At 38.1% G+C, this 16,490-nt stretch overlaps 1 protein-coding gene across 1 annotated transcript in view; it reads left to right on the top strand.

Moving 5' to 3' along the window:
• The window catches only part of DMD (dystrophin), a 2,221,918-nt gene that overhangs the window by 261,691 nt on the left and 1,943,737 nt on the right, over window positions 1–16,490 (top strand). Inside the window, exon 5 of the mRNA XM_019523954.1 lies at window positions 3,563–3,735. Coding sequence (XP_019379499.1) covers window positions 3,575–3,735 — 161 coding nt within the window. The 5' untranslated portion in view covers window positions 3,563–3,574. The remainder of the gene's footprint in view (window positions 1–3,562; window positions 3,736–16,490) is intronic.

The raw sequence follows: 16,490 nt of genomic DNA, 5'->3' as shown, positions 1-16,490 counted from the left end.
GCATATTAATCATCTCAAACAACAAAACAAAGGAGTTAGTTTTGAACAATTCACTCTCACAGATTTTGCAACTTGACTGATTCTGTTATTCTTCAAAATTAACGGCCACTAAGTGCACATGCTAAAGGAGAACAAAGACACTAAAAAAGATCCAAGGAAATATATAAATCAATTTAAACTGCACCAAACACTGGCCCAAATACCTACTGCCTTGTACATTGTATATCTTTTTAAGCCAATGCAAAGTGAGGGTAAAATTCTGTAGTTCTAATATGGTAGCTTCATTTTATATTGGCACAAATTAATATCTGAGATGCCAACAAAGAATCTGACGCAAGGATTTCAGAGATTATTTAACTTTGTCATCAAGATTTCATTGCATAAAAAATAAGTATTACATAAAAGTCCAGTGATTTTATTCTAGGGTTAATAAAAGTGACTTAAAATGGTGTTTTTTTTCACTCTGAAAAGCAACTTTTGTCAGAGGGGAAGAAAGGTCATGAATATCCTGACTTACATAGATTCCATTTAGCAGGGTGACTGTAATAACCTGAGGGAAATCCAGGATGGTTGTGGGGGGGAGTGTTTGCATGTACGTGTGTGCGCGCGCATACACACACACGCGCGTGCGCATACACACACAAACACACTCACACACACACACACACACACCTCTGACCCTGCAAATCCCAGGAGTGGGGCTGGGCTGGGCAGGACAGCATGATGCATGCACACACAGCCCCAACACTGAGGCTCCCAGGAACAGGGCTGGGCAGGACAGGATAGTGTAGTGTGCACACACACGCAAAACACAAACACCCCCCGCAACCCTACAGCTTCCAGGAGTGGGGCCGGGCATGACAGTGCAGTGCATGCACACACGCACGTATGCACACATGTGCGCACACAGCCACAATCCTATGGCTCCCCATGCACACCCCTCCCCTGACTCTATTGCAGGCTAGCAGGGTCTGGACCAAGGAGTGGCCCATTAGCTGGGTTCCCTGGAGAAAATTGGAGCAAAAGTCCCAGATGGGTGCAAACCCACCTACAGGTGCCCGGCTCCTGACTCAGAAGCCATCTGTGTGGATGAATTCCCTCCAGTCTAGGACTTCTGCTTCTATTTCCCCTAATGGCCATGACATCCAGGACTGTCCTGTCCAGTCTGGGACATATGGTCACCCTACCATTAAGTGAAATCCTGCCTGTGCACAACTCACTAGGAGCTTTGCCATAGACTTCATAAGGGATGCATTTTCTCCCTAAGTCTATACAGCGACATCAAAGCTCACATTTTTCCACAGTGCCCAGATCAACAGTATGCCTGATTCATTATGAATCTTGTGGTGCATTAGCATAATGACACCCTAAAACATATGGATGCATTTTGTTAAGCAACAAGTAATAAGATTTTCAAAGTTACAACCTAGCCTCACATCTCATAATATTACTGTTAATCTTGTTTTAATCAGCAGCAGTCAAACTGAACTCATTCACTGAGTTAACAGTCTGTCTCCCAATCCCCTTATATAAATTTTCCCTTGTGGGTATTTTTGCAACCTTTGTTCTCTTATGGTGAAGTAAATACCAGTGGGAGAATTCTGCTTCACCTTGCAGATGACCACAACACAGCTTGTAACTGGCTTTGAATGACCTAAATAAAGTATAGTGATTCCCTTACTTGCTGTGGGGATGCAACTAACCCCATTATCAGAAGGGGCATCTACACATTTCCAGAGGTGCATCCTATTCCTATAATGGGGGGTGAGGGCACTTACACACTCAAAGGAAGTAATAAAACTGATCCTACACTTAAGCAACTCAGAGCTGGTTACAGCTTGCACTTCGGACATTTTCTAAGCACAACAAGAGTTACAGTGTGCTAAGTGTTTTCTCAGTCTAGGCACTGCACACAGCTCCACTTATTTAATTGAAGGTATGATTTTCTATCCCTTAGATAAAACAGATGCAACTTTGAGTGTCAGTACAATTAAATAGGTTTGAATATATCTTGTCTTGTTTGTTTGACTTGTGTAAAATTAGAGGACCAGCTGGACACTGATAGATATCTGTGCAGAGAATTGCCCAAGTGTATCTAAACTAGTTAATTTAAATTTGTGCAAGGCTATGTGCAGACAACGCCTAAAATCTGTGGTGGTTTTGGGCAGACTAGATCCCACATAATACTCTGGGTAAAAGGCGTCCTAAAGTTATGAAAGCAGGAATGGCATAACATCAGCTGTAAAAATGATATTAGATAATAGCAGCACATAGAATTTTTAAAATTTCAAATAACATCTTAATAGTTACAATTAACTTGGAAAAAGTAATTTTAAAGGCAATGCAGTACTTGCAGATTTCTAATACTATTCTATTATTCTTCACCTAAATAGCTATTTTTTCCATAGAATTGTATTAAAATGCCTATCTACTTATATTTGTATGTAGATGGATAAATTAGTGGGCATATTTAAAAAATGCTAACTATTTCACATTTCTTACAATTTTGCTGCCTCAGAGTCAAGCCAGGCTCGTCCTCCCACCAGGTTGCTTGGGCACACTAATTGCCTCACATCTAAATATTATTCTTCAGTTGACATTTGTGGGTGTACAGTGCTGGTGTTGTGTTATAAATGAAACAATACATAGTTAATTGGGTTAATTATAAACTTTCAGTTTTTCTATGTAGTTTTTTACCCTAGTGAATATTGTATGCTGATTGCCAAACATAAAATAAATAGATAGGGAATGTAGTTATAAAAAAGAAAAGAAACAGAAGAGACTGTAAAGGCACACACTTTCATAAATTCCGAAACAGAAGTGTATAAGACTGTTTTTATTGTAATACAGATGGATAGGAAATATATCATTTTCTAGGCTTGAAAATCTATTAAACTATTGTCCTTTGAGAAACTAATAATTGTCACCATAGTGAAATAACTGAAAAAGAACTGGGTATCCAATCACTTTAAATGATCAACTTTTCATAATTAATTAAGTAAAAGGAACTAAGAAAAAAAGCCTGTATGGTACAGTTTTGCCCCACTTTGTTTCAGTCTATACGAATACCTATGCATGTTTCATAAGTATACCTTTATCTTCTAGAATAATGATCAGTTTTTTACTTTTCAGGGACATTTAACACTCATTAATGATAATGTCAGCCTGTAACAAACAGCATTAATAGGAACGAAGAGAGGAAAGTACTCCTTCTAGTTGACTAATCATAGCCATGCTTGTCCTGTTAATCATGGAAATATTTGCTGTAGGAAAGAAAATATGAGAGGAAAAAAAGATTTTCTTTAAATGAACTCCCTCAGAAGTGCACTTACAAATGGACCTTTTGCATTCTTGTACCAGTGAATATTCTACATATACTAGTATAAACAAACGAACAAGCTAAAACTGGGTGTTTTAACAATGATTGCATCATTGCTACTTTTACACAGTGATATCAATTTACTTATGAGAAACCATTATTTTTTTACTATTTGTGCCAGAAATAGAGTTTGCTTTTAATAAATAAGTTCAACGTTGAGTGAAATTCTGTTTCCTAATGCAGGTCAAAGATGTAATGAAAAACATCATGGCTGGGTTGCAGCAGACAAACAGTGAAAAGATCTTACTAAGCTGGGTCCGCCAATCAACTCGTAGTTACCCACAGGTCAATGTTATCAATTTCACCAGTAGCTGGTCTGATGGATTGGCTTTCAATGCACTCATCCACAGTCACAGGTAGGAAAAACCATGCATGTTATTTTAGAAAGTATATTACAAGATAGTGGGTTTAAAATAATGCTTTCTATTATGCAATGTTAAAATGGTTGTTTTGTTTTTACTTTCATTTTGAGGCCTCAATCCTGCAAAGTTCCTTGTTGTCCAAAATTACCAGTGGAAATTGTGTATCAGTCAGAAAATGGCATTTTATCAGATTAAACCCCAGGCTAAAGAGATTATATTTTTATATAGTTTTTTTTTAATTATTATTTCTTATAAAAGTACTAGTGTGTGTTACTTGGTAGTATAGATTTCATTTGCTTGGCATTTTTCCATCTAAGAGAATAGAATAATGATATAGGTAAGTCTTGTTGGTAAGAGAGGAAAATGACTTACCAGATATTAGTACAAGTCAGGAATATGTTATAATGGCTGTTTGTTACTGTATTACCAGAGTACTAAATGGCCAAATGAAATCAGAAAACCATTCTTTTAGGTGTTGTATGAATGCAGAATGAGAGGGGCCATGCCCTTCACTTTGACCGCAAGGGATGTTTAAGATCCATGTTTTTTATGGTCTTGCCACACTTTTTGTTGGATCCAATGACACTTTTTCATAAATTATAAACTAACTTCAAATAAAATGAAACATGACCATGTCTGAACCATGAATCTAGCATGCCCGACAGCAGCACTGTTTGGAAGGGTATCTCATGGGGAAAGCATGGACTCAGTCATCATGTCCATGCTTTCCCTCCACACTGCTCACCCAACTAGAAGCAATGTAGCTGTGTCTGAGGTACTGAGGGCATGGGCTAGTTACCATTGCAGCATAAAGGTGTTGATTCAGCTTGAGGGGTAGACTTTTGTAAAGGTGCCTTGTGTGTTTAAAGTGTGCTGCCAGGTCTGGTGACTTTGCAGTCTAGATACTTAAATCACTCACTGTCAGAGTTACAGGGCTACTACTACCTCTTCTTTCCTCTCCAAGTGCACCATTTCAGATGACAGGTCTTTTGTCTTCATTTCAGTTATAGTGTATTCTTTGTCTATGCTCCCATTCTTATGCTGGGTTCCCAGATTTCAGTTGTTCTCTATATTGGCTGTAACAGGGTCCTCAATATTTCCCAATGGAAGTAGAAAGCAGTGATGATTACAGTTAGCCAAATCAACCTTTTCAAAACACATTGTCATCTAATCACAGTGGTGTGTGAGTGAAGCATAACAGACACTATAAAAAATATGGAAATATCATTTTTGTGTATATTCTCATGTAGACCTAGTGCTTCTAGAACTGGGTTTTAGCCCATTCTTCAGAAGCTACATGTCTCTTTTCTCTGTTCTTAAGTGGGTGAGCTTTTAAATATCTCATATTGCTGTAAAATTCAATTTATTGTCCAGGCTTACAAGACAAATTGTTGAGACCAAGGTAAAATTTTAAAATGAATGACACCTGTGTTATCCCTTTTAAATATTGACAAATGGGGCAACTGAAAGCAACTCTCTGCTCATCTGCATATGTGGTCTTAGCACCTCCTGGTTTTAACTCCTCTGTCAAACAGCAAATTCTACAATAACAATCAAGGCATCAGAAGACATGCAACCCCCATGCCCTTTGTACCTATCAATATTCACTGGGTTTTCTTTGTGTGTATATAATGAGTCACTCTCCTTGGGTAAGCATTGACCGAAGTTGTAGTTTGAGTGGTGACATTTATAGCAGCTGCTATTTAGTTAACGTATTCTGGCAAACAAGCTGTTTTCAGATAAACAAAACAATGGGAAAGCTTTGGCCCTTCTTCCATTTAGCAACATGAAGTACAGAAGGGTGAAAGTTTTTGTTTTAGACAATGCAGTGACTGGAGAAGCAAATAGTGATAATTCTGCAACACTTCCATTCTGACCCTAGGCCAGAGATGTTAAAGTTCACTTCGTTTACTCCTCCAGTGCAGAGCCCAAGTCCTCAAACAGAATGAATTTAATCCCAGCGTGATCACTGTGTGGAACAGGCACAAATGAAAGATGTTATCAACCAGTTACTTCATTCTAAAGTGGTGGTAGCTAATTTTTTTCCCAAAGAACAGTCACTCACAGAAGGAGCTGGAGGCTGGAGAAACTAATCCCCTATTCCACTTAACCTATGTACTGTGTGATGGAGTAAGGACTGTGTGAGCGTGGGGGAAAAAAGCCACAAAGCCAGCAACAACTGAAATGGCTTGTGCCTTTTTGGTTGAAAAAAGATTGGTTCTTTTGGTCTGAAACAAAACAAAATGACTGCATTTCTTCCTCTTAGAAAAATGTCTTTTGTTTCTGTTTCAGCTCTTCTCAAAACCTACCTGGGTAGGTAGAAGAAAAGCTAGATTTGTAAAACTTCGCATTACTATAAGCAAGAATTCAGCTTGTGACAGGCATGATACTGTTCTGCAAGAATTTATGAATACTGTATGTGACCTGGTTATTGGGATATTTAAGGTATGCATACATTGGTTTAGTGTAACAGGAAGGCTTGTAAGAAAAACAAGGAGGGAGTGAAACACAATGGCTTGTGATAAACCTTCCTGTGTACACATTTTGAGGTTGTTAAAAGACAAGATCTGAGCTTATTATGTCTGAAGATACAGCCAGGATATGAAACATGCTTCTCTGTACAGAGTCGAGGCTAGGAAACAGAAGATTTGAAGCCTCCCTGTCTAGTTAAAACATCTCTGTGTCTGCCTCCTGTGAGTAACTTTGAGACTGTGATTGGGGAACTACTAATAGTATTACAGATACCTCTTGGAGTGTTTGAAGATAATAGGTTTTTCTGGGTGATCAGGTAGGTCTTTAGGCAAGATAAATCATTGTTTTAAAATTCTTTACACAAAATTATCTGTTCTTGTGTTAAGATTGAACAGTACTTTGGTTTAAGCAGGTTATCTGGCTATTAGGGGCCTTTGTTACATGTTAAATTTGGGTGGCTCCTGAGGCTTTTAACCCATGGACTGTGTGCACATTAATAACTTTTAGTGGCTTAAAGCACTTTTTATGTGGCTCAAAGTTATACTACCCCATGGACAAGATTATCTCTTGATCTGCAAAACCCAACTTCGATTCCTTTAAGGTATGGCCACACCCCACAGATGTACCACTCTAGTTGGAGGTGTGACTACAAGCTAGCACTAACATGATCAACATTTGTGTGGCTCACAGTGTCACACATAATAAGAACTTATATTCATCTCTGATCACAGACTCCCAAAAGGGAGAACCACAAGTGCTAAACAGATTACTGTTAGAATGCTGGCAGATCTTCAGTTAAAGGTGCAATGGGATCTGATCCGCAATCCCAGCAATTGCACTTGTCATGCCACGCTTCCTTGGTCAGAGATGTGATTGGGGAGTAGGGGATCAAATCCCAATCACAAGCAATTGCTGGGGTAGAGGGAGTCTTGAAGTGCTTCTGTGAACTCCTGAGGCTGGGAGCACCTGCCAGCTGATTGGAGCTCCAGGTTGTGGGAGCACACAGAAGCTTTTCATTCCAATGCAGCTGGATGGTACTGGCCACACATTCAGTTCAAGGTATATTGGAAACTAGCCACAAAGTTATTACACATACTTTGTGTAATAACTTTGTGGCTTGTTCCCTGTTTAATCACACCATTAATTGCATGAATACATGGCCCAGTTGCTACTTAAGACATGATAAACTGATTAATCATGTCTTAAGTGTAACATCTACCAGGCGCCTGAACGTAAGCATAGTTGAGATAGAATGCTAGAGAACAGTAGTACTGCATCAGGACAGGCAAGCTTGACTCATGGCATAAGATATGGATCCAGACAGACCAAAAGAGAAAGAGAAGGGCCATTAAAACTGCAGCCATGAGACACATCTGCACAAACATGGTTATATGTATTCTTTGTGAGGCTAGAAGCCTACAGATAATGTCTTATTGAAAGCAAAGTCAGCTAGCTCAAAATGTATCAAATAATACATATTTTGGCTATGTTAGTTTTGGGGAACTCTTATTACTGCTATTCAGGTTGGAGTACCTGGCCTCTAGCTCTGACCACCATTATGTCAGCTTGCTTGAAATTGTTTGTGTTTTATTTTAAAACCACAGTGGAGGCTGATTTATACTGTGAGGTAATCGGAGAAAACTTAATGTTGAAAGGACATTTTCCCTCCCCTTCATCTGCAGCAGGGATGAGTTGTCAACCATTAATAGCCAACCCTTGGGCTATTGCATATTAGTGATAGGCAATAGCTGATAACTTTTTATATGGATAATAATAATATATTGTTTTATTTATAGACCTGAGTAACAGCAGCATGGTAAGATTTATTATTTAGTCATCTGGAACAGCCATTAAAATGAGGGCAGTGACCTAGGCCTAGCCCAAGAGAAGATAATATCATCCAACCAGAGAAACAATCCAACACTAATCTGATTGCAATCCAGCAAAGTTCAGATACAGCTATTATTTTATTGTTTATAGATTCAGGGTGTTTCCCCTTTATTTGTTTTATTAAGAAATTAATTGCAAGTTTATTTGTAATTTACCATTTATTTGTGGTAACAGACAAAGAGGTGGCAGAGGGAGTGTCAAGAAGTAGCAGGTACAAACCTCTATAAAATTTGCATCTGTGAAGAAGCCTGTCACTAATTGATGACTTTTAGTATAGTCATTAATAAAATCACTGAAAATATCTTGGTGAGAGGAACAACACCAACACTAGTTTTATTATATATGTCTCTTAGACTAATTTTGGACACCTGTAGCCTTAAGGGTCTTTTGCTGAGAATTTTTTTCCCATGTCATAAGATCTCTAACTTTTTTTTCTTTATCATTAGACTTTAGTTCATTGTTTTTCATTTTCCTTTGCTCTCCTTTCATTCCTTTCATTGTATCTGATGAAATAAGCCCTTTGCTTAGAAAAGCTTATGCTATACATCCCTGATTTAGTTAGTCTGTAAGGTGTGAATCTATTCTTCCTTCTCTCTCAGACCTTTCATTGTGATTTCATTCTTATTAGCTTGAATATAGGAAGTCAATCAAACAGAAGATTTTGTGGGAAGATGATTAATAGCAAAAGCAATGATCCTTGAGTGACGACTTATGCCAGTATGGATGCATTCATTGTTAGCCCCTACAAAGTTCTCAAGAAGTAGCTAAAACAGATGTATTTTTGTAGCACAAGCACAGTCATTTACTATACTGGTTGATAATTTTTTCTTCTGACTTTTATTATTCTTATCTTGAAGGGGGACATATAATATTCCAGTAAAAACACCAGTAGCACTGCACTCTAATCCAGATAGATGAGATTTCAAAGGGATGTTTGGTCTCAACAAACCTTAGCCTTTCTTAATATTGTGTTCATTTTGTAGTAAAATGTCAGGCTGAGTGAGAATTATTATAATTCTTGTGAGTCCAGACCCTCCATTCTGTCCTTTACTGACCTTCTCCACTTGTTGTTGCCTGCATTCAGTCTCTTCCACTCCTGCTCTGTCCCTGAAATTCATTCCAAATTTTCTCATTCACTTGACTTCTGATTGCCTTTCATTTCCCTCATTCACCTTCTTTCCCTCCCTTTTCACCCAGATGCTTCTCCTATCTAGCTCACTCCACTGTCTTTCTGCCCAATTCTCACCTGTCAGAGCCATTCCATTGTTTCTCTCCCTCAGACACTCCTGTGTTTTTAACGTCTCCCTCAACATACCCCATCCTGTTTCTCTTTTGGAGACCATTAAAATGCAAGGATCTGTTTTTTCAGATTATGAGAAAAAGTGGAGATATACATAGAGAAAGATTGTGCATTCACCTACTGCATACACTAAAACTATTCACATGGAAAATTACCTACAATATGTATGTAAGCATATATTTATATCTTCCTCCTAGTTTCTGATTCTGGAGATTATATGAACTGCACTGATTTAACCATTTAATGTAGTCTTTGCTGCTGAAGTTCCTAGGTTCAAGGCTCCATATTGACAATATTGTCTAGTTGTATGTTCAGCAATGGATTCATTACAAACACAGATGTACATATGCTTTTTTCCTTCTGAAAGTTGCTGAGCATCCACAGTCATGATAAACACGTGGAATTCTGAATGTTCAAAACTGCTGAAATAAGGCCTTGTCATTTAGCAACCCCTAGATCTACTTCTGTGTTCACCCTTATATCATGGTGTGAATTCAGTTTTCAGTATGGGAAAATGCTTCCAAGGACATAAGTAGTCAGAAGAAAGGGTGTTCAAATGATAGAATTATAGCATGATAATGAACTTAAAAAGAAAAGGCCAGTTTGTGTTCGTATCTTTTGCAGACCTAAGAGTGGCAGTATGGCAGAACAGATTAGGTATCTTGCTAGAGCTCTCAAGGCTTGAGTTCTAGTCTCATTGTAAATGTACGCCAAAGAGAACCAGCTGTTGACATACTTGGCCTAAGGAGTCAAAAGCAGCCAGTTGCATCAACTGCCTTGTGTGCTGTTGGTTTCAGAAATTTCTAGGTTTTAATTGTGTAAGCCTGATTGGCCATCTAGGTTCAGACTGACCTTTGGAATACCACTTCTTCCTTTTCCTTTGTACAAAGAAAAAAACCAGCAACAAATGAATAAATATGATAACCTGTAACTCTGCATATTTAGGTGCCTAAAACTTAGGAAATCTTTCCTGTTAACATTAATGGAAATTCCCTTTGTTGTTAATAGGAGTGAGGCATGTGTAATATATTGAACTTCCATCTTTAACTCAATGCTTTTAAAAATTGTGTTTCATAATATTATTTTTTTTATAAAATGCTATTAAAAATGGTGTTTTAGAGCCAAGTACTAAGCCATTAAAATCACTTACGGGTACTCTGATTAGTTGTACAATACATCTAAACCAGGCTATGATTTTTCCTTTTAACTGTATTGAGCCTTTTGTAGAAAAAAACATTTCATAAAATACATTGCACTGCCTTGTTTTGTGTACTGTACTGCCACAGCTGAAACTTTTAGCTGAGTGTTCGCATTTGTATATTGTAATTCACCAGAAATAGATTTAATTAGCATTCTACATATCAAAAACATCACATACAGTACACATAAAGTGTTTATAGTCATGCCATTTTACTGTGATTTCAATTATATTAAATAACTTTTTTTGCAAAGTCAACTTTTTACAACTCATAGAAGATATGGTAAAGCTGTTTGGAATGATTACTTGCTATCCTTTAAAATATAACAGTTACTCAGTATGCAATTGCTGTATCATAATGGTTGCATTATTGATTACTTTGAACATATTTCAGACATGGTCACATTTTTATCGTCTCTTCATGGCAAAAGCTTCACTTGGAAACTCTGTTTCTTTGAAATGAAGGAAATATTCTGAGAGGAAATGTGATTTATTGGGTTCAGTAGAAGGACTTTAAAGTACTGTCCTTGGCTCAGTTAGTCTACCCTGCCTTCTGCCTGACTTCAGACTAACTACCTCTCTTTACTTCGGGTTTTATATGATTTGGAGCTGGTCACTTCTGTCCAGTATGTCCTGCTGACGTTTAAACAGTACCATGGAAAACCTTGTAGCTTTATTTTACTTACATGAATAAGTGCATAATCATTATCTGTCTCAAGGGCAGCATAAGAGCATAAAAACATAAGAATTGCCATTTACATGGTCAGACTGGATCCATCTAACCCAACATCCTGTGTCACACAGTGGGTGCTGAAAGGGAGAGTGAACTAGGTATGACCAGGATTTTTCCACTGTTTCTGTGTCACTTGTGGCCTCCATATTTAAGGTCTAAGAAGTTCTCATTCAGAAACTGTATCTTCTTGTGCTTAATAGCTACTTAAGGCCCTTTTCATCCAAGAATTTCCTCCAATCCCTTTGTCTCACCCTTCAGTTATATGCCGTGGGAAAAAGAACTTCCTTTTGTTAGTTTTAAACTTACTACCTACGAGTTCCATTTTGTGATCCCTAGATCTTGTGAGAGAGAGTGAGCAGATCTACACAAGATGCTTAATGCACAGAAGACTAATTCTACTGTGCATTAACATGGTGAGCAATGCCTATGCTAATGCAGAGTAGATTTAGTCTAATTCACATTAACATCACCAAAAAACCATTCATTTGTGCTAATGCGCAGGATCACCGATTATGGCGCATTAAGTTTAGTGTAATGACAGGTAGTAAACTTAATGAGCCACAACTGCATTAATGAACATGCAGAAGTACCCATTAAGTAGTAAATCCCTATTTACTTTTTCTTCCATTTTTCTCTCACACCACTTAGTGTTTTGTGAGCCCTTATCATTGCTCCCCTCAACCATCTCTTTTCTAAACTGAATAGGCCTGGCCTCTTTACTCTCTCCTAATATGGAAGCTTCTGCATACCACTAATTATTCTTGTTACCTTCTCTGTATCTTCGCAAGTTCTGTAGTCTTTTTGAGGTGAGGAGACTAGAACTGGGCACAGTATTCAAGGTGTGGAAGTGCCATGGACTTATAAAGGGGCATGACAGTAGTTTCCTATTTTTTTTTTTTTTAACTTAACAATCCTTAACTTTTTGTTTGCCTTTTGGGTGGCTGCTGAGCACTGAGCTGAGGTTTTTTAGAAAACTGTTCACAACAGCTCCCAGATCTCTTTCCTGTGTTGTAACAGGTAATGTACAGCCCATCATAGTGTAGGTACAGTGCAAGTTACACAGATCCCTAGGGGACCCTTCTGTTTACTTCTTTCCAACCTGAGTACTTACCATTTATACTCATTCTTTGCTTTTTTATCTTTGAGCCAATTTCTAATCCACAAGTAGACATTCCCTACATCCCCTCTAGAACCTTTTTAATATATGGGAATCACATTGGCAACCCTCTGGTCCTTGGGTACTGAAGCTGTTTTTAGTGATAGGTTGCTAACTACAGTTAGTTCAGCAATTTCTGATCTGAGCTTGCTCCTTCAGGACCCTACAGTGAATGCCATCAGGTCCTGGTGATTTGCTGCTGTTTAGTTTATCAGTTTCCTCTACAACCTCATCTATTGAAACCTCAGTTTGAGTCAGCTCCACTGATTTGTCCCTAGAAGGAGAATTCCCCTAACATCTTCCACAGCAACTGACTCCCTAGCAGGTATTTGGCTTCTAATGTACTGGTACTTAAAATAAAATGGTATTGTTACCTTTTGTGTCTCTAGTGAGTTTCTCCTCAAATTATTTCTTAGCTTCTCTTATTAGTTTTATATTTGATTTGTCAGAGTTTATGCTCTTTTTTATAGGCCTCATTAGGATTTAAGTACCACTTTTGGGGGGGAAAACACCCTTTTTAGTACTTAATGCCTCTAGAACTCTGGCATTAAACTATGCTGGCTTTCTTTTGGTCCACTTTCCATTTTTATGATTATTTTTATATTTCCAGCCTGCATTTGCTCTGTGCCTTCAATATGGTGTTCTTCAGCAGTTCCTGTGCTGCTTGCATACTCTTCACTGCCTCAGGGGCCCCTTTTACCTTCTGTCTAACTACCTTCTTCATTTTGATGTAGCCTCCCTTTTTAAATAGCTCCAGACTAAAATATTTTGATAAAATTATTTGAGGTCATCATATAATAAATATAAAGTCCACTTGTTCACCCTCTATCATGATTGATAATATGTCTCAGGCCATGGACAGACATGCCTTTGTAACACCACAAGTGTGCACAATACTTTGTAGTGCTACAGAATACAGTGCTAGACAGTGCATACCTATGTTCCAGAGCCCCCAAGCTTGAGTGCTACAAAGTCACCAGAAAGGTATGCTCTCTAGCCAGGGAATGATAGGGGATTGCCTCCCCGACCCTCAGTCCTTGCGGGGTGATAGCTCTGTTCCCTGCATTTGAAGAAGTGAACTTCAACTCACAGGAGTCTGTGCTCTATTTATATGTATAGATATGTATATAGATCTATATAGATAGAGATATGTCTATAGATAAATAAATAGATATAGATAGATACATATACACACATATATATTCTATGTACGCACTCACATATAGGTATATCTATCTATCTGTAGATAGATAAATATAGATAGATGGATAGATAAAGATATATGTGAGTGTGTACATAGAATATATATATATATATAGTGCACACTCACATACATATGCACAAACACACACACACATATGTATGTACATAGCATATATACATCAGTTTATCAGATGGGAGCTGGGGTGGTGTGGGTGCTAGAGGTACACAGTTGACAGCTCAGACATTGTAAGTTTGAGACTATAGCAGAAGTGCTCATGGCACAGCCCTGCCAGATTCCAAAGAATCTGTGGATTCTGCTAAATACTTTAGCACAAAGACATGAAAAAGGAAGGATGTTATCAGATGCAGGGAACAGAACTGCATCCCACCCAGGACTGAGGACTGGGGAGGCAGTCCCCTATCACATGTATTTGTGTGTACGCTTTGGTGTTCTATAATGTGCAAATCTACACCGTCTTCAAGCTGTCATGGAGCTAGCTGCTCTGCCTCCCTTTCTCTCCATGTTTGGCGGGTGTGGAGTGCACCAATTTGGGATGCTTGGGGGGAAAAGATACTACATGTAACAGTGGAGATATAACATGTGGTGTTAAAAAACCCCAAAAAGTTAGCATTACAGAAAAGGTCAAATTTTATCCAGGAGCATTTCTGTAGCACTATGAATAGAGTGCCCATCTGTACACCTTCTTCTGGTAGCATTACAAGGGAGTGTATAGCTCTGCGAGTGTAATGACTGTCCATAGGCTCAATCAGATGTTAAAAATAAATGAATCACCCAGGGTGAACTGAATGTTTCAGGACTGAGCTAGGCCATCCTGGTTATTTCATAAGTCTTCTCTGCCTTGTGGACCTTTTTATAAATTAATTTATAAATTAAATTTTATAAATTGTGTGAAAGAACAGAATCATGCTGAGCGTGGTTTGATATCTGACTGCCTCTTCCCGGAGCCAGAAAAAATGAGGAGGGTCCTGTAAGTAGCAGAATTCTTTTAGGAAACACCTCAATGCACTGGGATGTTAACCCTTAACCTACTCGCCATCTCTATTATGATCTCTTAATTCCTCCCTTTTCTCCTAACTGTGAGCTGCTCTGTGTTCAGCAGATGTTTCTCATACCCCATTCTTTAGTTACCTTTCAAGAGGCTTCTTAGAGGAAAGGTTCCCATATGTATAATCTCCTTCTCTCTTCTGACACTTCATCTCTACTTAACAGGCTATTGCACTGTTGCTGTCCTTTGAATCCTTGTAGAGAGACAGATATGCTGATGTTCTATTTTCAGGGTACTTGCTAGTGCTACAAGGGCATGTGAATTATCCTGAGATGCATGTTTCGTGAATCAGAGGCTAAAGATCTAGCAGATATGTTTTCTTGAACAGTGTGGTTTGCTTGATATTGCATAGCCAACGGACAAGCTCTGTGAAGAAACACAATCTTCCTGGCAGTATAAAGATAATTATCTTTTCTTTGATAGGGGTAGAGGGAAGGGAGGAATAGGACAAGATCTTTAAAATCATGGCACTCTTTCCCCAGACCACTTACAGCTCAATGCCACTTAAGCAGATTGCTCAGCAATATTTCCATGCCAGTTCATTTCCTTTGGTTCCTTAATTAAGCTCAGGTAACACAGGCTTTCTGTCCCTTCAGTGAAGTCTCTCAAAGTAGCTTTTAAAGAAATATCTGCCTTTTATGTTATATCCCTAGTTCCAGGCTTTCTCTGGCCCAGCCACTACTTTTAATCAGGAATTTAAGTGAATGCAAGAGGCATTTATTAGCTTCCTGCACACCTGCTTCTTTAAAATGCCTGAACTCAAGCCAGACTCTTGCTTTAGAAAGCAAGAAAGCAGCAGTTCACTGCAGCTGTCTCTGCTTCAGGGTGGCAGATGGGGGGAGAAGGAATATTGGTTTTTTGTTTTCTTTTTTTTTTTAAAAGGTACATGTAGCCTAGAAATGAGATTGGGAAAGAAGAGGAAGGCTTGCCTTTGGGAAGCTAAAGGGAAAACAGAAGTAAAGGCAAGAGAAAAAATGAAATAAAGAGGTATGGGAATTGTTTTTATTCTCACATGTTACTTTGGCTACCCCGCTGTCTTTTAATCTTACAGGTTTTGGTTTGTTTTAACTGGTAGGGTACTAGTGACACAATTAAAACCCCAACAATCTTTTCTATAGTGCACAACAACTTGTTTGTCCCAGTTGTGTATTAGCTTTTATCCACCCCACTGGATAGGAAATCTTAGTCTCTAGAATGACACAAAGAGATGTTTTGCTGTGTTGGTTCTAGTAGACCCTGGCTCAAAATATTCTGTAACCCCAAATGGAGACTTAAGCTGATTAAAATACTTGGAATCCTTTTTTCTGCAAAAAGGTTATATATATATATATATATATATATATATATATATTCAATATATTCAGTGTTCGTAATGGACGGTTTTATTGAAAACTTTATCAAAATCATGAGCACAGTGGTTCCCAAAATAAAGGTTTTTTTGTAAATAAATAAATATTTATTGTGTCATAGAACAGAATCATGCTGAGCGTGGTTTGATATCTGACTCAGTATATGAAAAACAGTCATTCTTTGAGGTCAATGAGGTGGGTTCTTCATTCTGGACAGAATTTGCCCTTTTCCTCCAGGTGCTTTTGATTAACTAATTTTTTGTCTTCATTGTCTGATAAATGAGTATCACTCATTCGAATTAGGAACTGTCACTATGTGACTTAGAATAAGATAAGTCCAAGTCACTTTTAACACTGAAAGTATCCAGAAATCAGTCATTA

Source organism: Gavialis gangeticus, unplaced genomic scaffold (genome assembly GCF_001723915.1).
Source record: "Gavialis gangeticus isolate Ggan-Ray unplaced genomic scaffold, GavGan_comp1, whole genome shotgun sequence".
NCBI lineage: Eukaryota > Metazoa > Chordata > Crocodylia > Gavialidae > Gavialis > Gavialis gangeticus.
This window is presented reverse-complemented; position numbering and strand designations above follow the sequence as displayed.